General features: G+C 43.6%; 4 protein-coding genes and 1 long non-coding RNA gene across 27 annotated transcripts in view; 3 read left to right on the forward strand and 2 right to left on the reverse strand.

Annotated features, from left to right (window-relative positions):
* Positions 1 to 27,316, reverse strand: part of LOC116924347 (replication factor C subunit 3) — a 41,644-nt gene that overhangs the window by 8,570 nt on the left and 5,758 nt on the right. The gene's annotated exons all lie outside the window — the stretch shown is intronic.
* Positions 138 to 3,568, forward strand: LOC116924342 (N-acylneuraminate cytidylyltransferase A). Of its 3 annotated transcripts, none has more exons than XM_045174832.1 (5): positions 138 to 1,076; positions 1,903 to 2,055; positions 2,160 to 2,354; positions 2,725 to 2,887; positions 3,337 to 3,568. In XM_045174832.1, the coding sequence occupies exons 1-5, from the start codon at positions 953 to 955 to the stop codon at positions 3,359 to 3,361; spliced, it is 660 nt and encodes a 219-aa protein (XP_045030767.1). In that variant the 5' UTR covers positions 138 to 952; the 3' UTR covers positions 3,362 to 3,568. The 3 variants fall into 3 exon arrangements, with proteins under 3 accessions (XP_045030767.1, XP_045030766.1, XP_032786772.2); XM_045174831.1 differs by having other exon boundaries at positions 511 to 1,076; positions 3,323 to 3,568; XM_032930881.2 differs by having other exon boundaries at positions 525 to 1,076; positions 2,199 to 2,354; positions 3,323 to 3,568.
* LOC116924339 lies at positions 3,086 to 20,466 on the reverse strand. Of its 7 annotated transcripts, none has more exons than XM_032930870.2 (6): positions 19,864 to 20,466; positions 16,726 to 16,991; positions 16,047 to 16,183; positions 14,458 to 14,870; positions 8,432 to 9,811; positions 3,086 to 5,443 (listed from the first exon to the last, which is right to left on the reverse strand). In XM_032930870.2, the coding sequence occupies exons 2-6, from the start codon at positions 16,982 to 16,984 to the stop codon at positions 3,715 to 3,717; spliced, it is 3,918 nt and encodes a 1,305-aa protein (XP_032786761.2). In that variant the 5' UTR covers positions 16,985 to 16,991; positions 19,864 to 20,466; the 3' UTR covers positions 3,086 to 3,714. The 7 variants fall into 7 exon arrangements, with proteins under 7 accessions (XP_032786761.2, XP_032786763.2, XP_045030753.1 ...); XM_032930872.2 differs by lacking the exon at positions 19,864 to 20,466 and adding an exon at positions 17,768 to 17,979; XM_045174818.1 differs by lacking the exon at positions 19,864 to 20,466 and adding an exon at positions 17,763 to 17,979.
* LOC116924343 lies at positions 18,058 to 19,059 on the forward strand. The gene is made up of 3 exons (XR_004394926.2): positions 18,058 to 18,213; positions 18,432 to 18,619; positions 18,720 to 19,059. It is a non-coding gene; the product is annotated as an uncharacterized LOC116924343 (long non-coding RNA).
* Positions 22,867 to 27,229, forward strand: LOC116924346 (methyl farnesoate epoxidase). 5 transcript variants are annotated; one of them, XM_045174820.1, is made up of 11 exons: positions 22,867 to 23,141; positions 23,224 to 23,462; positions 23,536 to 23,651; positions 24,928 to 25,043; positions 25,150 to 25,289; positions 25,354 to 25,632; positions 25,694 to 25,808; positions 25,883 to 26,060; positions 26,129 to 26,246; positions 26,324 to 26,465; positions 26,531 to 27,229. In XM_045174820.1, coding segments are annotated over exons 3-11 (1,302 nt in total). In that variant the 5' UTR covers positions 22,867 to 23,141; positions 23,224 to 23,462; positions 23,536 to 23,649; the 3' UTR covers positions 26,743 to 27,229. The 5 variants fall into 5 exon arrangements, with proteins under 5 accessions (XP_045030755.1, XP_032786776.2, XP_032786778.2 ...); XM_032930885.2 differs by having other exon boundaries at positions 23,275 to 23,462; XM_032930887.2 differs by having other exon boundaries at positions 23,327 to 23,462.

The raw sequence follows: 27,316 nt of genomic DNA on the forward strand, positions 1-27,316 counted from the left end.
TTTGTTTTTCTTTCTTGTAGAATTTCTTTCCTCATTGGTCTTGGTACACATAGGAATGCTTGAAGAATTGAAAATCTATCTAGCCACTTGATTTATGGCTACTGGGTTAGAATCGGAATAACGTTTTAATTCCGATGCGGTCCAATTTAAAGACAAACGCCAACATTCAATTGGATTAAGATTCAATCAGCCGGGTGTAATGGGTTTCTGGCTAGCGGGACACGTTTTTAGCCGAATGGGAGTAGTCAAGCGCATTGCATGCCTCCTATTCTCTCTACATGTCAAGTCGTCCATCTCTGTACAGTAGGCAAGAATAACGTCACGTCAAATGGACGTGGAGCTCATCTATCTGTGTTAATCCCCTTAGTTGTACGCCGTACTCGATTCTTGATGAGATTACGGCATCGAGGGCAAGCGAGACAAAGTTGAATTGTTCCCACGTCGTCCATCGTTGCTCTTGACATAAATTTTTAGTTTTTGTTTCATTCTTTAGCCTTCCTTCACTAGGCCGAAAACGATGTTCGATAGAACGATCAAACTGGATTCTTCTCGTATCGAACCATTTGAAGCGCATGAGCTGCTAGACAGGTGCTGGCACCTAGCGACCAACAAAATCAGCAATCGGACAGTGTTTATTATCGATCGGAGGAGGACATTTCGGTTGGCGATTGCGGTGGGCTGGGAGTTTTCAGTAGTTTAGGACGTGCAGCATCCACAAGAAAGAAGACGCTAAACGTTATTTACTCTGTGGTAAACGACGGCGCTTCACATAAGACGTACAGTTTTGACTGTTGGCAAAGGCTTACTCTCTGCCACTGGTCTGCTGGAAATGGAGCAGAGATCGTGAATTATCATTACAGAGATTGTTGTTCATCATCAGCAAAACACAAATTTCGACCTGGAAAATTGCCTTCTGTCCGGTGATATATAGTGTCAGGAACAAGTGCTGGCGATGCACGTCGCTGGATTGATCCTGGCCCGCGGAGGCAGTAAAGGCATCCGGCTGAAGAACTTGGCCTTACTGAAAGGCACGCCACTTCTCCTCTGGTCGCTGAAAACGATGTCACAAAGTCGCGGTAAGGGTGTCGTTCCCAACCGCATTTGATTTTTGTGTTGCAACCCCCCTTCCCCCCACAAAAAGGGGGGTATGGAGTTTCTGCATGGGCTGTCTGATGATTCAATTCCACACGGATAGGATAGGTGTTTGAATGATTTTTTTCTTTTCCCCTCTCAATTGAATGCGATTGGCATTTAATGGAATACTGGGCGCGCATTTTTCCATCCATCATTTGACGAATATCGTCGCTGCATGGCCCATTTGTGCGTGAATAAATGAGATGCCGAACGCAGTCATTCAGAAGATGACGCGAACGAGTCGAGATCCGAAATTCTTACGCCATGTGCGTTGGTAGTCCTTTCAGAAATATACGACCGTGTCAGAGGAGAACGGGATGCCTTCTTCGCTCCCACATTGCGCACTGCCACTCCCTTTGTAATCACAACGTATAGCTTCGAACGTTTTTCTTCTCCTATCGTTCTGTCGCCTACGTACGGTGCTACGGTGCTACGGTGGGTATTGGCGTGTGAGTTGCCAAAAGAATTGGTGCTGTCCTTTTCTTTTCTCCGTACCCAGCAGAACAGAGTTTGCCCATTTCTTTGGGCGTATACGTCTCAATGTTACTCCCGATATATTCTGTGCATGCCTTTCCAAACGAATTTAGGACAGGGTCTCGATTGTGATTTAAAGCTCTGAAGTGGCATCCTCCTGCTGATCGTTATGTAACCGATCAATAAGTTGAAATATGAAAAGAAACTTAAATGTGAACAAATAATAATAAGAATTTGGTGTTACGAGGATGAAAAAGCACAAGCAAAAGTTTTACCCTATTTTTTGGGCGCCAGGTTTGACTTCGATTTGGGTATCGTCGGACCACGATGACATCTTAGAATTGGCCCATCAAAACGGCGCACAGATCCACCGTCGATCCGCCGAGTCATCGTCAGATGGGGCATCGTCGCTCGACGCCATCAACGAGTTTCTAGACAGCCATTCGGGTAAATAATAACTCAACGCCATCTTTAATCAAAACTTTGGATAGTCGTAGCTATAGGGGCCATCGCCTTGTCTCATTCATCATCGACTTTAAACAAACGACTAGCTGCCACTAACGTTCTTCCTCCTGGCCCAACGGCTTTAGAAGTCGACGTGGTGGCCTTGATTCAGTGCACGTCACCTTTCGTCCGCGTTGCGCATTTGAACGAAGCCCTTGCTAAAATGACGAGCGGATGCTACGATTCGGTTTTCTCCGTCACGCGTTCTCACTCGTTGCGCTGGACCCAACTTGAACCAAACGGTAAGCAATGGCTCATTTCCCTGTTTTTCCCCCTACCAGTTGGGACCAATTGTTCTCCTACGTATGTGGGGGGGCTGATGCTTAGCCCTTGCAGTTCAGCTTCTTGGAGGGCGACTCTTACCACCTGGCTTTGCTGATGTAACCTATTCCAAAGCTTTGTATATTTCGTCTACTTTGGATCTATAAACGTACATACCTTTGCCTTTGTTTCCTTTCATTCTTTCATCTCCTTTTTTCCTTTTTTTTGAAGGCTTTCTTAGCTCTTGATAGCCTCCACAGATACTAGATTCTCTCAACTTTTTTGTTGGGGCCTTCTTTTGATGTGGTATTGCCTTTTCTTTTTCTTTTTTTCTTTTTTTTTTTTGTTCAGAGACGGAAGTGGATGTAGCCAATACCGAAGAGATTCGTGCGGTCAACTTTGATCCTCATTGTCGACCCAAGAGGCAAGACTGGAATGGCGACTTGGTTGAGAACGGCGCGTTTTACTTGAGCTCCGTTCAACTTTTGCGACGAGGACTCATCCAGGGTGGAAAGTAAGAGCCTTTTCCTGACGCATACCTTACTGCATCTCTTTAAACTCATTCCTTTTCAGATTCACGTTTCCTTTCCTTTCCTTTTCTTTTCCTTTTCTTTTTCTTTTCTTTTCTTTTTCTTTTCTTTTCTTTTTTTTTTTTTTGGTGCGGGGTTTTGCATAGAAAATCGTCCTTTATTTGCCTCTTAAAAATGACGAATTAGTATCAACAATTTTATTTGGAGTGTACCTTGCCAACGGCGGTTCCCTTTTTAAAATTAGAAATTCTCTAGAGTTTCTCTGTCATTTCTTTTCTCTTTTTTACATAGACAATATCGAATGAAATTCGCATGAAAACTGTAGAGTTAACACAATGAAAAAAAGAAAAAAAAACAAAGATAAAAAGACAAATATGTACAAGAATTATTTCTAATGAAAAGAAATACACTTTTGAAAGGATTTCGTTTGTAGAGATGAGCGCAGCGCACAGTATTGATATCGACACTGCCTACGATTTGTGGCTGGCCGGGCAGCAGGCATCTTATTTCGGCTTTGAGCCTGACGGCGATTCTGGCGACGTCAACCATTTGCAACGCTGTTAACTTCACCAACGTCACACAACATCATTTCCTTCTCGAAAAATTAATGTGGCAAATTCACGCGATAAATTTTCCGATAAAAATAAACAAACTGCCAACTCCGATGAAACATTTCGTTCAAATGTTGAAATGCACCCAAATAAAAATTTAAAAAAAAAAATGAAAAAAATCAAATGAAACAAATAAAGACGACGGGTCAGACGGTCGTCTCCAAATCGAGGTCATCGCTCTCCAAAGTGCTGGCCGATTGTCAAGAGACGGCCATTTTCTTGTCGTAATGATACAAGGACGACACCTTGTCGACGCTTTCCGTTTTCGTGCCGCCAACGACGATCTTGACATTGGCGACACCCGACACAACGTTATCGGGCGGGTAAACGTAATCATTGAGGGCCGTCACTGGCGCCGGCGGAAACGATCCTTGCGACGACTGCGAAATGTTGGCCGGACTAGACAAACCAGCCACCACTTCCGGCTGTTTGAAATGATGATGGCCATTTTCGCGACACACCAGCACGGAGGAAACGACGATGAAGAGCGACAGTAACGTACTGCCCGCTGCGATCAGATACCAATAGACTTTGGGCACGTTCCACGCCGAGATGCGAGTCGGTGGTTCGTTATCCGTGGGCGACATGTTGTTGTTGTTGTTGTCGTCGTCGGACGAGTCGGACGAGCCGGTCGAGTGGCATTGCTGGTCCGATTCGTCGACACCCGACGGGCAATCGTAAACTCCGTCGCACCACAGTTGCGAGTCGATGCACGCTTTCAATTCCGGACACCAGGTGGAGCAAAAGAACCAAGCCGGCGCTTGCTGTGGCGGCGATGACGAAACGGAGCCCAGATGAGGAATGGCACGAAACGATTTATTGTTGAACGGGTTGACGGCGAGCAGCGATTGCGGCGTCAATTCCAGCCATTTCAACGTGTACGATCCGCTCTGAATGGCGATGAACTCGATGACGACACCTCCGATCGAAAGGGCCGATTGGGTGCCCAGCCGCCATTCGTCGTCATCCTCCAAATCTTGCCTCTCTCCAGCCAAATCGTCTTCGAATGTCGGACTGAATATCTTGACACCGCCGTCCGGCCGTCTGTTGGATCGAGCAGATGGACAAATGATGGCCAGTGGCTCACCTCCAACTTGTCCGGCTGAATAAACGACTACTCGATTTTTCGTGGAGCAATCGATACTGTCGCTGCTATAAGATTCTTCTTCTTCTTCTTCTTTTTCTTTTTTTTCTTCTTCTTTTTCTTCTTGATCCTGTTCTTGTTTGTCTCTGGCTGCATCGTCTAATTGATTATTCATGACGAATCCCGTGGTGGAGAGGAAAAGGAAACGGTCGGCTCTGGGCAAGAGCAACCAACTCTGACGATTGCAAACGGAATTTTGCCGGCTGGTCGTCAATCCGCTGCCCCGCAGTCCGTCCAGTTTGATGATTCCTCCTGGGCCTTGCAATGGCTTCAATTCCGATTGGCTGGCGCATTTCAGATGACTATTGCTGCCAGCACTACTCCCAGCAGCAGCTGGACCCCCTAGGAATTCGTAAGAGATTTCGAAAAAGAAGTCGTGATAGTCGTCGGCGTGAGTCATTCCATTCACGTTGAAGACAACTTCGACGGCGCTACTCGTCGACACGTAACGGAAGGGCAGCTGGAGGCCACTCGTGTCACACAGGCAATCTCTTTGCAGCAGTATCTGGTGTCCAGCAGCCTGTCCGGCCCACGGCCTTTCCCTCAACTGAAGAAACGCCGTTGAAGAGGACGACCCGTTGTTGTTGTTCTTGTTCTTGTTCTTGTTCTTGTTGTCTTTCGGTGACGAATGAATTGCCGTCGAGCGTAACATGTGACAGCGACGTTGATGGGTCAGCGGATCCAGCCGATTCCGGCAACGCGTGCCAGGATGTCCCCCAAGGCGCAATCGAGTCACTTCGATCGCCACTCGCATCGTCTCGTCCCCCTGGAACCGATACACGCACCTTTTTTTTAAAGCAATAACAACAACAAAAAAAATGAATTAATTTCATTCGAAAAAGACAAGTGACGCTTCACATACGATAGTCAATTGATCCAGCATATATCGACCGACTAGAAATAAAGAGACGAATTATATGACGACGTGCCTTGCCAAAAGAGAATGCGAGACACGAGGGCCCAGAAATATTACGTATTCATTTTTAGTGTATCGCTTTACATGCATCACGATACTCGATTCTAAATCGCTTCCTTTTATTTCAATTTTCTCCCAATAAAAGTCCTTTTGCATATCATTGTCGGCATGTGGCGTTACAGAAGAAAATAAAAATCCTATTCCAAGAAAAAACAATTGAGTGGGGCTATAAAAACGAACGTGAGTCAGGAAGAAGTGCAGCGATCTCTGCCTTAAAAATCATTTCAACTTTGTTCTATCAACATCAACATCAACATCAGACCCAGCTAACAAACAATCGCACTACACATACGGCCTTGATATATGTAAAATGATGTCAATAACAACAACATGTAATAGATTGGACTTCTTTCTTTTTTTTTTCTTTTTCTTTCTTCCCCCAAGTTGCCCCTCAGTTCTTCCCCCAGTTGCCCCTCATCATTGACGACAACCGCACAATAATCGATCGGACCAAGTGCTCCCACTGTCGGCTCGGCTTGCCGTGTCCCGTTTCTGCCTGAACGATATACAATAATAAGAGCTACAACTGTCGCGTCTCATTCGGCCGGGCTCGCCTGGCTGCATCCTCTGCTGTGGGGAGAGACCGAGAGAGTCTCCTTCACTCGCCGCCCCTTCCCCTTTTTCTTTCAGATTAACAAAGCAAAACTTTGCCATTTGAACAGGACACGCGCTGGCTGCATGACGATGAAGGCATCTCCAATTTCCTTGACGCACTGACTAGTTTCTCTCTCCGCAGATGCCGTTATGTGACTGCATCTGCGCTGATTGCAGAGTCTTCAGTTCGTCTACGGCGACCAAATCAACCGGCGAGGCAATCATTTCGAGCCTGACATGGTCAGTTGGGCCAACATCTCGAACACGTTAGTGACAACATCCCCTTTGCGTAACAAAATGAAAAGGCCAGAAAATAAGAAAACGCAGTTGTCTACATGCGAATAGACGAATGATTGATCGAATGTCGCGTCTCCATGTCTCAAGTGCATCCATCAATATTGGTTTCCTCTTTCAACTGCATCTCTCCTATTCTTGACCGATCCATTAGAGCAAAAGTGGAGCTGCGCTTGTTTGCCCTTGCCAAACAAATACGACCGCGAGTTTCGTCTTCGTCCGACGTATCTCATTCAGAACAATTCGAATATTCGCTGCAACGGACTCAACGGACTCAACGACGCTCCCCCGCGCTACGACACAGTCTTCCCCTTTACAGCGATAATGCACGGAAAATGAACGAAAAGTTGCAAAACTGGTCTTCCGCTATAGCAATTTTTGATGCAACTGCTACATCCGAATCGTCAGACATTGCAAACCTTTAAAATGAGACTCTCGTTTGTTTCTTCTTTTCCTTCAAGGTAAATGTCTCACGTAGATAGAAGAGTAAGGATGTCGACCACGGATTACCTTTTATCGCGCCCACCAATCTCTCGTTTCGTGCGGGCTGTAACACGAACGGCGCGTGAAACATGATCATTGAAATACTAGGGACGACTAGGGAGCGACTGGCAGCTTTCGGGTGCACAATTACGGCGCAAGCTATACAAATAGAGAGGCTGTGCTGTGTATATAGTTAATGATGTCGCTACGAAACAGCAAGATGATACGTATGCACTACTACTACTAAACTGCACTAGGGCCGGCCAGACGTTTGTTGCACAGCAGATGCACTCTGATGAAATATTGAACGAGTAGCGCCGTTATACAAACACGGGGGAAGACGACGACGACGACAACGACGAATGCTGTTTTAAAAAATAAATAAAAATAAAATAAAATAACTCCGTAGACGACTATGACATTAACCTTCTTTTATCTGCTCCTACTCGTGTTTTCCCTCGCTTATAGAATGCGCGCTCTGTTCGCCCCTGCCAGTGGGTGTATACACTAAGACATGCGAGGACATGCGAGGACATGCTGTTATCGACCCTTGCAATTGGATGCTGTCGTATCGTGCCGGCACCTGGGACTCGCCAGTTTCCCACCCGGCCACTCTCGAAAAAACAGTGGCAAACATGATTGGTACAAGGAGAAAGCAATAAACGGCGGCACATTCTCACCTGCTGCTCTTTCTTCCGTCCCCAAACCCTATCCGATTGTCAATATCAAACTCTTGGCGCATTTCTTTCGGTCGTCAACGCAGAGATCGGCCAACATTTTCAATAGATGCGTCACACGTTGCAACATATTGCAATCGACCGTAGAGTTTCTTGTTTCGTTGGACGGGGATAGAAACAACTTTTGAATATGTCAAAAGGAGACTAAGAAGGAGGAGACTAAGAAGGAGGAGAAGGAGGAGGAGGAGGACTGGCAATGACAATAAAGATGAATCACAGAGTCAAAGTTTTGTTGACTTTGTTATTGCCCTCTGTACGAAAAGCCTCGCCGATCGGCGGCCATTCAATCAAACGCCAAACTGCTTTTTCAGCCCACTATTGTCATTGTGACGAGCATCGTAGCCCGAGTTCCCTTAAACAAAACAGGCTCGCCGAATGAAAAAGTAAATAAAATAAATAAATAAAAAGGAGGAGGAGGAGGACAAGAAATGACGAAGAAAAATCGCTGATGACATGCTGATCTTATTGGCATGTTAAACCAGAATGGCTTGCGTTCTACTCGCAACAAAACAAGAGTCGTTTGGCCTTTGCTTCTTCATCAACGGAATGGGTGAAGATAAAAAATAGGACATGACGTCCGTCTCAACATCTGCACTTCAAATCATGAAGTGATGAAGTGATGAAGTGATGAAGTGATGAACTGATGAAATGAGGAAGTAAAAAGAAAAACAAACAAACAAACAACTCACTTGAGATGACGGGCACCGCCGCGGCCAAACAGAAAAACATTTTGAGGCGATTTGACGCTGCCGCGAAGTTCCACCGCACCTCCATCTGATGACTGATTCCGTCCGACACTGAAAAGTCTGTTGCAGTTGATCGGCCGCTCACTGCCACCAACGTCCAGCAACGGTTGGCCGTCTTGATGTGGGCGGAAAAATTCGTAAACTAGGACGTATTTCCAGGGTGAAAAAGCTGTTCCTTCCGGCAGATGTTGTTGAACGCTCAACGTCGATCCGTTCGACAGAAAACTCTCGCCGGTCAGACACGGCGGCGGTGGCGTCGTCGTCGATCGATCCGAGCCTCTCGCATTGGCCACCACCGGCAATTGCCTCTCGCAAAGAGGTGGTGGTCTCGTGTCACGGCAAAAGAGTCGAATCGTTCCATTGCCGACGGCGCTGCTATTGGCTGTCGATGGATCCCATCCGCTTCCATCGCCTTCGGCTATCCTAAGGGCATTGCGGCACTGATGTTGTTGTTGTCGTCTCTTGCTGTTTTCCTTTTCGAAATGATATTTGGCAAAATAGATCCAAACACGTTCGTCGGCTCTGCCGACAAATCGAAAATGGCACATGGTCCGCAACGGCCACGTCTGCGCCGGCGAATGCAATTGACCGCGCGATAATCCGCTACTCGTCACGTTCCACTGACACTTGTTGTTGTTGTTGTTGTTGTTGCTGCTGCTGCTGCTGCTACTGGTACCCGTTATGGTCGACCGGCCAATCTCACTTGCACTGCTTATCACCGGCTGTAGATTTTCAGCGGCCATTATTCGCACTTTCAATTCAAAGCCTTCGATGGCAGTCCAGCCGGCGTAGATCGTGTCCAGTGGCGAACTGCGAAATTCGACCGTCACATCAGCCGAACTGGACACGACTTGAGGCAACGGACCGTCGCAAAATCGAGCCAAAACGGGCGCCAGAGTGTTGACACCGTCGTAAATGGTGATGTAGTCTCCGCTCGCTTCGCATTCGGCTGTCGATCTCGACGTGCGCTGACTGTGCCCCGCATCCCTCGTCGGTTGGTTCCAATCGCGCAAGTTGATTTTTCGTCCGTCATTCTGCCACAGGGCGACGACGTGGCGGCCGGCGTTGGCCGAGGCGGGAGATGCCGCACCAGGTCGAGGTGACGAGATTCGATAGAGGCAATGGGCGTTGCGCGGATAAATGCCTGGATAACCAGGCGACTGGACGCGGCATTCTTCCTGGTCGTTATCGTTTGCCGTTGTGCCTGACAAAATGCCACATTGGCGGAACAGTCTGGAACAGGCGGTGCCGGCCACCGGCTCGCCCAGCTGATTCATATTGCTGCCCTTGCTGCCCTTGCCGCCACCGCCGCCGCCACCGTACCTAAAATGTCATGAATAAAAGAAAAACATCAGACACGCGATCTTTCTGTGAGCCAATCTATGATCGAAAGTGTGAAAGTCAACTTACAGACACGCTTTACGCCGCGCTTACAAACCTACGCACGTCACTCTTAAGGGTAAATATATCTCTCAGACGACACCCCCACGTTATTTTGCATGCAATATATTTCCCGACGTGTTTTTTTTTTTTTTGTTTTTTTGTTTTTTTTTCTCCCCTGTGCTAAGAATTGACAGACTGTGTACGTGCGGGTCTACTGCACAAACAGACGAGTCATCTGGTTGTCAACGATGTGGGTTGCGACACTCTACCATTGCCATCGTACAATTCATACAGCCACCAACGCACGTCTCTTTCTGATTGATAAAAAAAAATTTTAACAAAAAAATAAAAATCGCTCCTTTCGTGCATTAGCCAACGGAAAGGTAACAAATCCGAGTACCGTAGTTAAATAGGAATTCAAAAGTTGGGCTTCAATGTCGATGACGGCCATTGTGTGTTCGACATTGCCAACAGTCTACTAATGCCGAGCGGCAACATATAAAAGATAAAGGAAACCATGTCTGACAATGGCTAAACAAAGGCGGTTCTTTCTCGACCGTTTCGTGGCCAGCTGATTGAGGTCGACGACTCTGAATAAAGAAAATTCTCGCACACACAAACGACTGCAATGTCCACATGTCGTACAGGGTTGGCTCCTCTATTGGTCCGTGTGCCCCAACTGCAAATAGCTACTAATGCTACGCTTAATTGCTGCACGCGCCACGCCCTCCATACGCCGAATGCGCCACGATGCAAGGCATAGACGGCATTGCATTCAAAAGACCACCGCTATGATCGTACATTCTTGCCATGAATCAATGACGACATTGCTTTGTCCCTCTGTTTCACATCGATTTCACAATGCCTCATTTTTTGATGATATCCGCTGCTGAGCTGCCAGACGGCGAACAAGAAACTGCGTTCAATTATTGATCACCAAGTGCCTCGTAGTGGCACTCGTGTGTATAGAATTAAACGTTTGCGTCTCAATTTGTTTCAAAATATGGAGAAAAAGTAAATAAAACGGGGAAAACGACACCGTCCTATCCTCTTTCCTAGTATCGCAGCCGCGCTGTCGTGGATGTATCGATCAGCAGAGATACGCCAAAGATTCAGCGCGCTAGCGAGTAACCGACTCCATCTTTTTGCCTCGCAACCTCACACGCCGCGATGAAACGAATTCAGTGGAAAACACAACCCCCAAAAAAATAGACATACAGTATACATACTATATTTAACGGTTAGCGCGCAGGCAAACAAAGGTAGACGGGCAACATTATTCGAAAAAGGAAGAGAGAAAAAAGAGTGGGATTTTAGAGCGACAGCGAAAGAAAAATGGGTCAGATACGGTGAAGGATAACAGCATATTGTTGGCTGCGTCAGTGCCATCGACGTAGCGACCGATGAAAATGTTGCTGACGTCTGCGTCATCGCAGACGAATGGATTAACCCGACCGTTGATCGATGCACGCTGTTGCGGTCGCACACACCAACATCGTCGGCAGCAACCACAATAGCGAAATTAAGATCTCGGAGCAAGTTTCTTTTTTCTTTTCATTTGTTTCTTTCCCTCCTTTCCGACAGCCGACTAATATCATTTCGGGTTATTTGGCCTCACTTTGATTTTCGCTTCGTTTGCTTTTGGGGCAAACTTGATGCGCATAACAAAAACACGCGAAACTAGAATGCCTTTCAGCTGATTGCGCTGCTTCGATGAGGATGGACAAAGTGGACCTTTTTCTCTTGAAAAGGACAAAACTAGCGCGGATATTCTCCGTCCCAAAACTTTCGGGTTCCTGCCGTGCTGTGCTTGTCAAACCCTCGCGTCTTTCTCTACTGGCATCTGCCCTTTTTTGCCTAACCAACAGTAGTTTATTATTCAAAGTTAAAAAAGGAAGGAACAAAAATGAAACAAGTCCCACTATCGAACTTTTCCATCGCGACTTGCAACGCCATGTTAGCGCGATTTCTGCCGCTCTGAATAGAAAAAGTCTTTTCTCGCTTATTCAAATTGGAGGCAACAGGGAAAAGAAAATGGGGGCAGCCACTGCAGTTGGAGCTGTCACCCAAAATCAAAAAATGCTCGTTTTGCACCGAATGAGAAATGCAGACGAGTCAATCTGACTCTAAAATGATCAACAACAAACGTCTATTAGGAAACAGGGAGAGAGCAAGGAGAAAAAGTGCGAGATTATAACAAGGGCTGTCAAGAAAAAGTAAAGATCTCAACTGTCGGTTCATTGGCCTACGTCCCATTGGATGATGATGTTTGGCGTTCACTTCCTTTCCTTTCTCGCTTGCCGACACATCCCTCGTCTTACTTTTCTCTCCAGAAAGACACACACACACACACGCACGGGAGAAGAAGAAAAAAAAAGTTTTTGCTACTTCTTCAATCGATCGTCTACGCCCACCCGGGCCATCAACACCCAACGCCATTTCCATGCCGTCAGCGCATGGAAAAAGCATCGAGCCTTTTATTATTTTTTCTTTCGACGGCTTACGTGACTCTGTGGTCGTTTTTCCCGCTCTCGATAGGATAATATTAATCGTGTGTACAATTCCCCTCGCCCTTCCTTCGACACAATAGAAAAGCAACGCAGGTGAAAACAAATGAAAAAATAAGGTCGAATTTTACTCGGGAAACGTCTACACAGTCTCGGCTAGTGGCCAACTTTTCCTTTTTCATTTTATTCTTCGTGTACACATGGGATGGAATAATTCAGTCTTCGGTATATGGTGGGTTCCTTCCGGTTTCCCCTTTTTATCGTTTAGCGAGTTCCTTTCCCCGTTTTCCAAGTTGACGTCAATAGATCTTTGCCCGACTATTTTTTATTTCTACCTTCTACGTTCAACCATTTCGCTTGTTTTATCACTGGCGAATAAACAAAAATGATCCGCGTTTTCTCATCTTCAGCTTCATTTTGATGAATGAGTTGAAAATGAAGCTTAAAATAAGAAAACGCGGGTCATTTTTGCTTTTCGCCATTTCACCAACGTAATCTCACGTTGGTGTTGTATTGCCATCTCTGAATACGGTGGCTATCCGCTCAGCTCCCGTTCGTATCCCGTTGTCTGTGGGCCACTAACAAAAGTGCGGCAGCTTCAAACGTGGACATGTCCCCAGATTTTCCTTTTTTTTTTCCCCAACCATCTTCCGGCAGTCGTCACATTCACAGACAATCCCCTCCTGCGTGTGTGTGTGCGTCTATTCCTACTCTACGCAAAAGTAAACCTGCTGTGTGCAAACACAGGCACCGTTACCCTCAACATCCACGGTTCCACGTTCCAGTCGAGAAGCTGAATTCCCATTTGATTCAAAGGGTCAATATTGGGCCTATAGAATAGAGTCGAGAAGAAAAGATAGTTCTCCTCGTTCTAGAGAAAGGGAACGAAGTAGCAAGGTGGAAAAATCTGCCAAACGTAAAAAGAAACGGAAATCAAGGCGGCAAACTGACGAAAATCATTTGTATCAACGGCTGGGGATAAGATAACGAAATGAATCAAGCCGACAACGGCACATGCCTATTTACATCCACCCCCAAGGGAAATTAGGTTATCTACGTATTACTTCCAAGTGGGAACACGCCTTCCATTTCTTCTTTGTTCTTATTCGATAACCGTCTCCTGTCACACGATTATTATTTCTTTTCTTATTATCCATTGGCTTCAGGTCATCACCACCCCTGTTCTATTAGCCAATCTCAATTCGTTCAAATACCTTGTTGAATACAAGCCAAACTGACTGTAGAATTTCTCGTGCTTTTAAAAGAAAAAAAATGGGCGGGGGGGAGCGGCAATCGATCGATAGGGCGGGGTTCTTTGCGTCCCACTCGACAGCAGTGAAGTTTCACTTGACTCTGATATTGTGTAACAATGGATTTCTTTACAGAAAATTATATCAAACAAAATGAAAAATGTTCCCCTACACGTCCTTTGAGAGAAAAAGGAAACGAAGCTTTTTCTTCTATTTCTCGCCTTACTCAATCAGATGAATAGATTCCTTCCCATCCCCCCTCTGGGAAAACTATCCTTCAGACGCAAACATCACTCGGCCCGTACAGTTTCTACAAATAACTAAACAACGGAAAACAACAAGAAAAGATCGAACATCATTGACAAATGTGCCTTGTTACGTCACGCCTTTGAAACAAATGACTCTTCGTGAACTGTAAAAAAAAAAAAAAAAAAAAAAAAAACGAAAGAAAAAAAAAATCGGTCTGATTCGAAGTGAAAGAAAACATTCAACGCTTGAAGTGTCTCTTGAACTAATTCGTTCATCTCATCGTAATTGAATGACTCGCAGCAGCTGTGCTCGGATGACGAGCCAGTTGTGCATATTACAACTGCCATAAACATGGCTCCCATCAGGAGTCAGAGAAATGTCTGCACATATGTTAGCTGTACTATCTAATTATCAAGTTCAACAAGTCTAACGAAGCGAAACGTTTGCCGAGTGAAAGATAGATGGTCCGTATCAATTAAAAACTTTGTGGCAATGACGACATTGCACGCCCAAGAAAAAAGGGAAAATGTTTACATAACCGTCTAGACATGGCCTGAAAAAAGTGAGAAGAAAAACTTACCGGAGAACGGCAGATGATCTGGGCAAGATCTTGTAGGTGAGATCGAGGATAGGATGAAGTTGTTGAGCCGTGATGGATGACGACGATAAAGTGTCCCCAGCTATCAACAAGGATTTGCTTTTCTGCAACAAGCTTTGCGGAATTGTTTGCAAATGCAGGGCGAACGTGACGGATTTCGAATCCGCGTAGTAGAAGCGAGGAGTAATGGAGGCACCGCACCACGCACCAGGCCATCCGCCACTCGAAGTGTTGGTCGTGCCACCATTATTCAATGCACTGGGCGCCACTTTAGGCTGATTGAGCTGCATCTCGCCTTCCAAGATCTGCATGCATCCTTCCGGGCAACGGCCATTGACTTCATCTTTGCTCTGCTGCACAACGTACTGGCCAATCGTTGCCGTATCCACACGCACCTCCAAAGTTCATCCATGAAATAAAACAAAAAAAATGGAAAATCATTAATTGCACAACTCTAATAACAGACTTAAAGGCTTAGATGAAACAGTTACGAGGCCACAATAGGAAAAGACAGCAAATGCCTCAGCAACTTTTGTTGTGGCTGGCAGCATGGCTAAAGGGATTGTCAGGTAGACATTATCTACTTGATCTTGTGATAAAAACAACAGAGAGATTTTATGAAAACTGGAAAAATGGGTGGAGGAGGGTGGTGGTCATCTGGTAAACGAGGCGACACGTGTCTGTGTGGCGAATGCTGCTGGACAAAAGAAAAACGCGAAATTAAGTTCGATTAGCCAACAAGAAAAAATAACCTAATTTCTTTTACTCGTCATTCTGGGCGATGTTTGAAAGAAACAAGTGCTTTAAAACACAGACCGTCTTCGATAAATCTCTTTCCCCATTATGTTCATCATTCGCCACCATTGTCACTAGCCATTCACGCTTGGGAGTTTTCATTCAACTCGACGTTAAACAACTTTCTTGTTCTCTTTTTCTAATGTATCGCGCTGTGCGTCTTCTTCGCTTGAGTCTTTTCTTGGATGTTAAATGAGGCGTCGACGATGACGACGACGTTTCACAATTACACCGAAACACAATGGCCACGAAACTCAACGGCGGAGCTTTGAATACGACTGAGCTCTTCTCACATCCCTCAAACTCAGAGTTGTCAAATTTTGCTCAAGTCTTAAGTCTTAAACAAAATTCACAAACCCAAAATTTACGCTAATATTTTCCAATTTGAAACTCTTAATTGTTTGTCTTGTTCTCACGTTCGACGACAAGTAAAAATATTATGTAAAAATTGCAAGTCAACTTGTTGCCAAAAACTCTGATTGGTCAAGTAAAAATCCAAAATGGCCGCCTCCTCGAAAATGGAGGGAAAATTGAGGGAATAGTCCCACGGGGATTCATCACAAAGGCAGGATCTTTGGGGAGGAGGGGGACACAAAAAAACAACGGACAGATTAGAATAAAACCTTGGGAAAAAGCGAGAAAATTTCTGAATAAATTAGGCCACGTTTGAGATTCGATAAATATGGTAATTGACAATCGATCTCATATTGAAAATCGACCAACAATTGTGCAAGTTTTTATGTATATTGTCGCTAATGAAAATGAGAAAAGCATACCTGCAGTAGTTGCGGCGGTTCCTGTGTGGCTGACATGAATGTCAAATAGCAAAGGAATGGCATTTGATTAAGTTTAGGCCAGGCCACCAAAAGCCGGTAGCTTTCGCCAATCCCTGCGTAATATGTTCGGTTGCAATCTGTCAACAATGAAAAGCAAATCAATTTATCACGTTGGGTTAAAGGCATTTTCGCAGAACTGACTGTACGACTCGACGTTGACGATTTAACCATTAAAAGTGGGGCCTAAGCAAAAAAAGAACGTGGCGATTGCAAATGCCCAAATTGCTTTTAGCTGAATTGCAGCACCAGATGCGTGTGACTATCTAGCGAGAGAGTTTTGATGTGGTCCACGTCGTGTGTCCAGTCAACAAAATGTAATGGCGTTGACATGTACAGAATCGATTCAGCCTCTGCACGTCCAGCCTCCGTCTTTTCTTATTTTTGTGAATGAACAGCAAAAACATTTACTAATAGAAACCTTCCTATTGAGTTGAAAGGTTTCCTGCTATTTATAAACTCTTTTTTCTTTTTTCGACGACAGTGGCCTCTGCCGCATCTTTGACTCTTTGTACGTTTTCGCTTAGCAACCAGCTTTGGCGTCGGATTGACGGTGGATCACAACGAGAAATTGGATTATTGGCTAAATCTCTTCTAGAGTTTGAAATGGCGCCGTACTTACGTGTACATTGAGCTGGTTCGTCTGAATTGTCGCCGCAGTCGTTACGGCCATCACAGAAGACGTTGAGGTTGACACAACGGCCCGTTGTGCTACACCGAAATTGCGTCACTGGGCAGCCATGATTTGTTGCTACTTCAGCCCCTTCTACGCCTTCATGATGACGATGGATTCCGATTAGAATGAACACGACTGCGCTAAAGAGCAAACATCGTCTAGTCGAATGACATAACCGTCTTCTACGTTGCTGAATCCGCTGCATCCTTGACCTATACGCAAATTTGATGTTTGTTATGCAATTTGTATTCACGCATATTCCTTAGGATATTTCAACATGTTGACATTCGATACGCAGTCGTTAATAGGTTGATATGATTCTGGAGACAAACGGTAACAGAAACCGTTATGAAGCATTGGACTGTATAAATAGGCGAGCAGCCAAATCAACTCCATCTATCTGGCTGATGGCTAGATCCTCGTGATGACTTCTTTAATGATAGAGAGAGGGAAACACAAAAAAAAACTTGGCAATCTATTCACTCACACGACAGTCACAGTTCTGTGAGGCTGAACCAAATATCGATTGATTTATCGATCGATTAAAACAAACACGATACTGATTTTCGTCAGATTTTCACAAGCAAATGGAATCACTGTTTGGCTATTGAAACTATAGCAATCATTATTCACCAACATGAAACTACTTATATCCATTCAATTATATTTGAATTGCAGTGCCAGCAGTGAACGTGGGGACAAACGATGGAGCTGGACATCACTTCCATCGTTTTTTTCTTTTTTAAAGATAAGATACATCCAGCATCACAAATATGTTTTGGGCTACGTCCCAGCACGCCATTGTCATCGTGATGCGATAAACGAATCAGCCTGCACTTGTCGCAAGATTTCAGGGATTATCTTGCCTTTCTTGGGGATTATTTCGATTACGTTTCGCACGAAGGCTTTCGCCAATATTAGACAGCCAAACCAACACGAGATGCCACTCAAAACAATAAATAAGGAAGAAAAATCTATGGTACCGTACAGCAAGGAAGCTATCCAGCACGAGTGGTTGTATGTTTAGACGAATGGCATATAGCCCAACAGAAGCAAAGATGTTGACTTTAGAGCCAATATACCAAATGGTTGCAACGCCTTTTAAATGACGGCAGCTTTCTCTTTTTATAGGAAACACAAACAAAAGATAAAAAGAATAAGACAATTGACTTTTCACTTTGACTTTCCCAATCCTTCACACTTAGATTCTATACGAAACGTAGCCTAAAATGGAGAAATGCAGCAAGAAGTTCACTCTGCGTGTACTTTAAGGCATAAAAGAATAGCACACTATTTTCTAGAGGAGTAGCAGACGACATATATCGGTAATATTGTTCTCTGGTGTTTGTTTTTCATTCTGCTTTGCAAATCAATTTACATGGTGCTCATCGTTTCTTTATATATCTATAGGATCATATTAACATCCAGTTTAAGGTTTGCATTATTATGGTTAATAGAAGTTTGCCTATACTTTTACCCTGTGGTGCATCACTGTGTGAATGTCGGATGAGTTTGCCGGTCAGGTAAACGGCGGAACCTCATTTGATTGGTTTGCATTTGGCTTTATCCGATCATATTCTAACGTATATTATTTTCTCGCGAGCGTGCACCACCATCCATTCTATATTTCCTTTTTTCCCTTCTATTTTTAGGGTTGTGTCAACAACAGCCTTGATATGCACAATCCAATATCACCAAGGGACACGATGGAAAACATCTAAAAAGGACCTGATTTTGCCCCCTTATTTCTATTCCGTGAAAAGGAATTGTCATTGTTTTGTCCTAGTCCTCTGAAAGGTTTCTTATATTAGTCGGATTTACATTTCCTCTGTTTGTCAAGGTAATGGGAAACAAATCAAACGTCGCAGAATATAGTCCGATTCATTGTTCTTATACAACCGAATACTGAACGGCTGTAAAAATTTTGCTCGATTTCATAGACAGAATGGAGCTCAAGCACAGCAAAAGAGGAACGTCAAATTCAGAGTGACAGGTTTAACAAGAAGGCGGCAAAATAAATATAGATTTCGCTGTGGGGAGGACGCACCTCGAGGAATTTGCTGGATAATGTGCTTGGTGTCTTGGGAGAAGCCAAAGAAAAATGAGAACATCAAATATGAAGAACTTGGAACAAAGAAAACAACATTTGCATACGCCTTTTTTCAAATTCATTTGCTACCGAATTTATACCACTCGTTTAATCCATTGAACAATTTAGGATTCTATATTAGACAAAACACAATTTTTCTGTGGCAGACGTATAAAGATCCTGAATTCGAATGCTCAAAGTGGAACAAGTCCAGGCGACCAAAAAATTGCCAGTGTATATGTAGACCTATGCTACTCGTATAGGGAGGCCTAAATAGTTATGCATTTTTAAAACACGAAGAATGACGTACTATACTGTAGGCTACTGTCGCAAAGAGAAACATTCGGAAAATGTTTAAAATTGCTTTCTCTACTTCTTGAATACGTTTTCATATCCAAAGTCAGTGAAAGAGCAACCGATCACTATGATATTTTTTCATTTTCTGCTGACGCCTTCACAGCGTGTCGTCTATTCCATCTTCCAAAATTGTTTCCATCAGAACATTTAGTTGGATTAAATGTACAGAGAAAGTGAGAGCTATCGATTTTTATCCCCCGTCCCCTATACACGGCTATAAATATGGTCGCCAACAAGTAAGAAGGATGGGAAATTCTTTTCTATATGTACAACTTATCATCACGCTACATAGAACAATCACTGCAAGATCCCTTGATGACCATCATTATATCTACGTACAAACGGCTCGTTACGTAGACTATAGCTATTTTTGCAGTCTGACACGTAGTCTAGCGTTCGCTTCGAAAATAAGATGATTGACTTTTTAAATTTCTATCAACAAAGAATGTTACAGTGTCTTTATAGTCGAGGGGCTCAGGTGTTATTGATCGAGCCGAAAGTCTTGGTATTCACAAGGAGGACGAATAATAAGCACAAGATCTGCTCCGTCAGCATTTCCCTAGATATGGTCCGCATGGATTATTCAAATCACGTGTAATATCGTCGATGTGGATCCGAAATGGAAAACACAGGCTTACCTGGCAACTGGAAGGGACTGATGCCTGGCGGACGTGTAATTTTCTCCTTCCGACGATGTTAATCCGCACCAATGTCGCTTCTTATTTTTGTATTGGAGGTGATACAGTCTATCGATTTGCCTATATTTAAATGATATCCAGTCAGGTGACGAAATAGGCCTACAAGGTGGAATCAAATCAGCATTTTTTCCAGCTCCATTCGATTCGCAATTTGCCACCAAACCGCCATCGACTGATTGCAAATCAAATGGCACAGGGCAATTTACAGCACGTATTTTTCTATGTATAGGGCCATTAAACTGCAGGTGCTCGTGGATACTAACTCCGCTCTCTTTGATGTCTGTCGTGTTGGTGACGCCGATTGCTGTCAAAGGTATTTCATCCAAGTTAGTTGATGGCACGTTGCGTGTACATTGTCCTTTAATCCAAAGTGCACGGGCAAAAGTGGTACACGCTCTTTGATATACACCCACAAACACACACCGATAGTCACGTCATAGACGACGCACACTCCAATTGCTATATAGCCGAGAGCCAATGATGTAAGCGGGGCCAGAAACGCTGTCGAACAGCCAGCCACGAGCTGCTGCAAGCCACGACTGAAGAGAATTTCTACCAAGATGCTGCTCTATATATGCGGAGACGTGAAGCAGAAGATTTTTGCAAGGCAGCATCTTATTGCCTCTCTCTCTCTCTCTTTAGTCGCTAGCACGTGTCTTTAGCCTTCCGCATTACTTGTTATCGCTCTTATTGGTTTTAAACTGTTTATTTATTGATAATTTCTCTGACCCACTGCAGGCCTACTATACGACAGCTGCATAGGAAAACGCTTCGAACGCGATTCTTGCACATTATACAGATAGTCCTGCTAAATTGGGCGAAGCCGAGTGACTCGGGACCAAAGAAATTGGAATTAAGTCAACGAAGAGCGGTAGAAATAAACAAGTTAAAATCATTACACGAAGCGTAAAGCAAATGATTAAATGAACACGAGCAGCGACCGAAAAGAACATCGACATGCATTTGAACTATGCGACATCTATACTGTACACGCATCAGTGTTCAATCTATATCTTTACACACCATCTACAGATGATAGATCATGCCCAACGAAAGCAATTAAAAAAGAAGATAAGTAACACGGGAAAAAAGAGGTCGGTATAGCAGCAGAGCAGCCAAACCAGAAAAAGAGCAGAGAGACTCCACAGTGTTATTGATCGCTTTGGTAGCCGGACGCAGGAGCCTTGCTCTCATGTATGGGACTATTAGTTTATATAGCTGCCATTGTACATGCTGGCCTATACATTTAGTGCTGTACTGTCTCCCGGTTCCGTCGCCCTATTAAGACACGACGGATATACTATATAGTATATTTCTCTCGCTTGGCCCATCTGCTGCGTCTCACTGATGTGCCCAGACTCGGTGCTGCTCCCAACAAATCAGACTCGGTGTGTATGCACGTCACATTCTTCGTCACGCTAAGTTGAGTGACGCAAGGTGCAAATAGAGCAGTCTTGTATAGGCGTGAATAGTTTGCATACTGTCATCAATCCACCATGTCACACTACTAGACCACAACTAACATACGTATGTACTATAGTTACGGTTAACACGATGGGCTCCTTTTGCATGTGTGAGCGACTCGCCTTGGTGAGATGGCGACCAAGTGAACCAATTAACGAAACGATTCGATTCGAGTGTCATTCATCTACATAGTGTTTCGGACCCAATAACTCCACAGAAAACGGAACAACAGCGTGAATGTATACTTCTTGGGGTAAACGTAGGAAACGTTTCCCCAACACATAAAATGCCACGCGATAAAGGAAAATTGTGGAGCGGGCATGAGTGTATAGACTTTCGTCAATTTATGGGCTGAGCTCTTGCCAAACGTACACGCTAGTTTTCTATTTTCTTGACTTTTTGCTTCGACTTCTCTGAGGTCAGTTTGTCCATTCCGTTTGATGTGCTACTGGTTTTTGGTTATTTCCATTACAATTCTCTGTGATTACAATGGCGCCAAACACAAGCAATATCGATGCTCCTTCCTTGTCCCCAGCGTTTACTGATCTTTAATTACATGGTCTGTCTGGTAACAAACAAGAAAACATTAATCCTGCTGGGTAAGATGCAATTAACTGTCTTTCTTCATTTCCAGGCTTTTCAAAAATGTCAAACCAGCACGTATAGTCAGAGCAAGTTGTAGTACAGGATGCTGCGCTCACCATGCCATTACATTCTCATAATGAGTTAAGAACAAAGACAACTGTACGACAAGTGAAGCTAATACTTTTTAAACATTTGGCGTTACAGTCAGCCCGCAAAAATGGGGTGGTTCTGGGGGTTGGGTTCACCTTGTAAGACCTGGCGCCATCTTTCAAGGTGGTGGATCTTGGAAGGTGGCGCCACATAAAATTAATTAATCCAACTAACTAAACGATTTACTATTAACCAATTTTATAAATATTTGATATTATTAAACCAATTATGCTCTAAAGAGAATCGATTACTTGTGATTGGTTGCCGCACTACGATTAGGAAACATGATGGACGTACGGGGTGGTAGGGCTAGGTCTGATCTCTAGTCGTGGGCTCGTGGCCTCGTAGAAGGTGGAACCAGACTCATGGAGGATATGGTTCGTTCACTACGTCGACTTTGGCCATAAGGCTTGGTCTTCAGTTTTTGAGGGTTTCTTAAGCATTTTCAGTTTCAGCTGATGCAAGAGAGGGCAGCACAGTAGTTAAGGACAAACGCTAAAAACAGGGCTTGGGAATGTAACTTTAGCTTGGTATTGGAAATGCCTCAATCAAAACGTTGGAAAATTTAACGAATACCCTACTCCTTTCACTCCTTTTTAAATATCTTGGTACAAGCTCGCCTAGGATTGACATGTAGTTCAGTCCAAATTCATAGATGTCACCACTATCGAAAGGAAAATCTTGACGACTAAGCATTATGGCCAAAGTCGACGCAGTGAACGAACCATTCCCTGCCTCTACCTCTATGACTCTGCTATGACTCTGCTCTGGTGTGGAACGTCGAACGTGGGCTTCAAAAACAAATGGCGCGCTCGTGCAAAATATCCACTTCTGTTTTTGCCTGACAAAGATAGTATACTGTATCCTTCATTAATCATTACCGTTTAAATTTGTAAAATGCAAAAAGGGCCATAGAGACGAATAGAAATATAAGATTTCTTTACTATTTCGAGTTCTGTGATCTGGAGGTGTTATGTGTATAGCGCATAAATTTTTGCACTGAAGGAGGCAAGTTGAAGGTAATTGCTGTTTATTAGTTGCTGTCCTCCATATAGATCAGCCATTTCCTACATATGTGCCACTTCTTAAGTTCTTATTAAGTTAACAGTTGCTGTGCATGTATATTTCCTCTAAACAACATGTTGCTTTTAGCAAAGAAATTTTTTGAATGCTACATGATCTGCAAAGTATGTACTTTCGGCAGCCAAAATTGGGATTCTTTGCCCTTGAAAAGCTGTGCTAGACCTGTCCTCAGGTGAACGTGCTTAACACAGCTCTACATGCTCAGGTGAGCCACAGCCTCAGATGATTCACCTTTAGACAACAGGAATTCATCAAAGGTGCTACATATTTCAAATATTTTTACTATTAGAGTATTTTATGAACTTGTTCCTGTTCCTGAATTCTACACAGGAATCATATGGCCAAAGAAACAGACATACTATTATCCCACTTATCAGATACACATTGAGATTGCCATGACTCGTTAATTGAATAGCATCAAAGAAGGAGCCACAATTTGTGTGAATGTAAGTTTATCAACGTTTCTACCTCATCTTTAGCTAAATAAGGTCGCAGCGTTACACCGTGCGATTATTGGTCGAACCTGTGTATGTGTGCACGAACGGCTACTACTACATACGTAACCTCATTTTGGCTGTCACAGTCAACCTTGGTAGACTATGTCATGTTTCAACGTCTTGTGGGTTAATGTCCACAGAAAACTCACAGATCGATCACTTTAAAACTAGTCCCTGCCTTGCCGCCTTCGGCGAGGATGCCATGATTTTGAAAGTGGCTCTTCCTCTCAGCTTACCAATTACGACACCCTTGATGTTCGCGGATAGACGTATAAAGTTGAATCCTCCAGATTATAGGCCACTTTTGACTGGAAATAGCACGACTCTTTTCCTTAGCTAAAAATAACCATCGTAACGTCGTCTCCTTTTTCTTGCAGCTATTTGCCAGCTGTATTTACCTCGTGAATTTGGTCGAAAAGTAACCTAGTCCTGAATAAAGGAAAATAGGAATTTATGAAAATTCAAGCATTTCAATGCCGTAATTTTTCATTCTTGATTTGGGAAAAATCCACATATTGTCGATTGGAAAAGAGTGCCGTTGGTGTAGTCTAGTCTCACGATTAAAGCTCAATTTCTTTCCCTTTATTACACTTTGGCAAAGTCCATTAGCGGAGCTATTTTTGATCGACACGTTTTTCATTGTTTTGACGTGCCCAATATGGTTAGTAACCGTGTCGCAATTTCGCACATTTTCTCCGGTCGTCGAACTACCTGCTTATTCTTGGGCAGTTTCCCTTTGACGCTCGCAGACAGGGCAACATGAAAAACGTGAATGCCAGCTGTCCATTGCCCTACTGACCTCAATTAGATATTCAGATATGCATTGCCTCCTGAAGTTGTAGTAGACAGCTGTTATCAGGTGTGTATGTCCCTGTTCAAAGTCATACTTTCACGTAGCAGCTAGTCCATTGTAAGGAGTGCATCGCTCATGAAGTGAAACTATAATGCTGATGTTAATAGGATATTGTTTGGTATTGTCTGTCTTTGGTTGGCTGATTTTCTGGTACATTAATCTCATCTGCACACCTGCCGACTTTCCGCCAGGTGAATTATTATCTGTACTTCATTAATTTAACCTTTCAACATTTTATTCCTTTTCATTAGGCCCACCTGGAGTTTTGAGTTTCTTGACTCTTCGTACGCAAAATGAACCTTTTTTGTCCAAGGCAATTCAAAAGCTGTCGAAAGAGTACGGCCCTGTAATTGGTCTAATCCTACTTCATAGGAAATTCATTTGCATTTCTGGTCGTCAGGCAGCAGTTGATGCATTACACAATCCATTGCTTTTGGGTAGACCAAAGTCTTTTGATTTCAGACTTCGTACCAAAGGACTATGTCGAGGTATTGTATGTTAAAATTAAGAGCTAATTTCGCCTTTGTTTGCACCACTACACGTTGTCTTACGTACCGTACCTTTTGATACTTACTAACATACTTTCTAACACAGGTGTGTTGATGACAGACGGTGAATTGTGGAAAGAGCAGAGGCGCTTTACAGTCAAACATTTGAAAGATGTTGGAATTGGAAAATCGTTTCATGAAGGGACGATTTTGGATGAAATTACCCATGTTGTATCCGAGATTAAAGTAGGCTTAATTTATGAAATAGAACAATTTTGCATCATCCAATCTTATCTATGTTGTTTGTCAGAATGTTGTGGATTCGTCAAACGGCGGAAATATCAAACTGGAAAACCTATTCACCACTGCCGTCATCAACATCTTGTGGATTATGGTTGCGGGTACCCGGTTCCAACGAGGAGACCCAAAAATGGAAAAACTTGCGTATTGTGTGAATGGTTTTATGCGTTTTAGCGACGGTGGTCCGACAGTGTTGAGTTTTATGCCACCTTTGCGTTTCATTGTTCCTGAGCTCAGTGGTTACAACAGACTGATGGGATTCATTGCACCCATACGATCCTACGTCAAAGTACTACACGTCAAACAGGACTTGCACTGACTACATGTAAATTTTTGATCGTTATTTGTAGGAAGAAATCACAGAGCATAGGAGAACTCGTCAACCCGATTCACCGAGAGATTTTATTGATCTCTACTTGGAAAAATTAGATGACAACAAATCGTCTGAAAATTCAACTTTTGACGGTATTTTAAGCTAAAAGCAAAAATGTTTGACATGTTTTATTTATTTTGTTTGTCGATGGTTATTGGTGGTGCAGAGGAGCAGCTGTTGGGAACGATTTTCGACATCTTTGTCGCTGGTTCAGAAACAACCAGCCACACTCTTGGATTTGCTTTGCTCTTTATGATATTTCATCCTCAAATTCAGACCAAAGTGCAACAAGAGATAGATGAAATTCTTCAGGGAAGGCAACCTTCTTTAGCAGACAGGGGAAGGTATTTGAGTTACATATATAAGGCATTGCGTGCTTCATTTTGTTGCAATATCAATCTCATCCGAAAAGATTACCGTATACGGAAGCTACCCTTCAAGAAATTCAGAGACTCGGCCTTGTTGCGCCTCTTACTATACCTCACGTTGCCCAAGAGAACACGAAATGCCAAGGGTACGCCATACCCAAGGTCTGCAAATTCCTTTTCATCATTCTTCACGAAATCATTGAATTCATCTACAAAAATTGATATTGTGAATAAATTAGGATAGTGTGGTATTTATCAATCTTTGGGCCATAAATAACGACCCTGATATTTGGCCTGAGCCAAAAAAATTTCTACCAGAAAGGCATTTGAATGCTGCAGGGAATTGCGTCAAATCGGAGCTTATGTTCAACTTTGGCCTAGGTTACTTTCTTGTACTCTATTACCTAAATTTTTACCTTTATTTTAAACCTTCAAATCGCTTGTAGGTAAACGAAGCTGCATAGGCGAAACTCTGGCGAGGTGCTCCCTTTTCCTTTTTTTCACGTGCATCATGCAACACTTTCGATTTGAGTCTCCAAATATTAACGACGAATTCTTCGTTGATGAAGCATTGCGACCTTCACTTGAACCCATCCCTGGCCTATCTTTGGCTCCTCGTCCTTGCATTGCACGCGTGTCCAAAAGATTGGGCTATTAATGCTTCTTTGTCGGGCAAAGAACAACAGCGTCGGTGATTCATTTCGGTGTTCTCCCGCACACGACAAACAAGAAAACGGGATACCACATTTGTCAGTAATTCTAATTCGTAATATATTCTCAGCAGTGCTAATGGTCAGTTCGACCGGGTTACGGGTGGTCTTTTCTCTACCCTCGAAAGCCCCAAAATATCTACCCCGATTGGATTGGCATCCTATTTCTTATTTGGGCTCGGCTCCGGGTTATGAGAACAATATCGGAAGGTTATGGCGCCATGCAAAAAGTTTTTTTTTTTTTTTTTTCATATTAATAATAATAATAATTATTATTATTTGTATAAACCTTTTTCAGCTTTGCGACAGCTCTTTCCTCTAGCTAGTAGGTCTCGACTAACCCGGGACCGAGCCCTACTGCTTATCGATTCAGGTCATGTGACCATGATGTGACTGATAATAAAATAGCGGCAACGCTGCTCTAGTTTCGTCGTAGTTGACTACTGATTTAGAAACATTATTTTTTATCTCCACTCCTAACTATAACGAACCTTGACGTCAACTAACACACCCCATTACACT

This window comes from Daphnia magna, linkage group LG6 (assembly GCF_020631705.1).
Source record: "Daphnia magna isolate NIES linkage group LG6, ASM2063170v1.1, whole genome shotgun sequence".
Taxonomy (NCBI): Eukaryota; Metazoa; Arthropoda; class Branchiopoda; order Diplostraca; family Daphniidae; genus Daphnia; species Daphnia magna.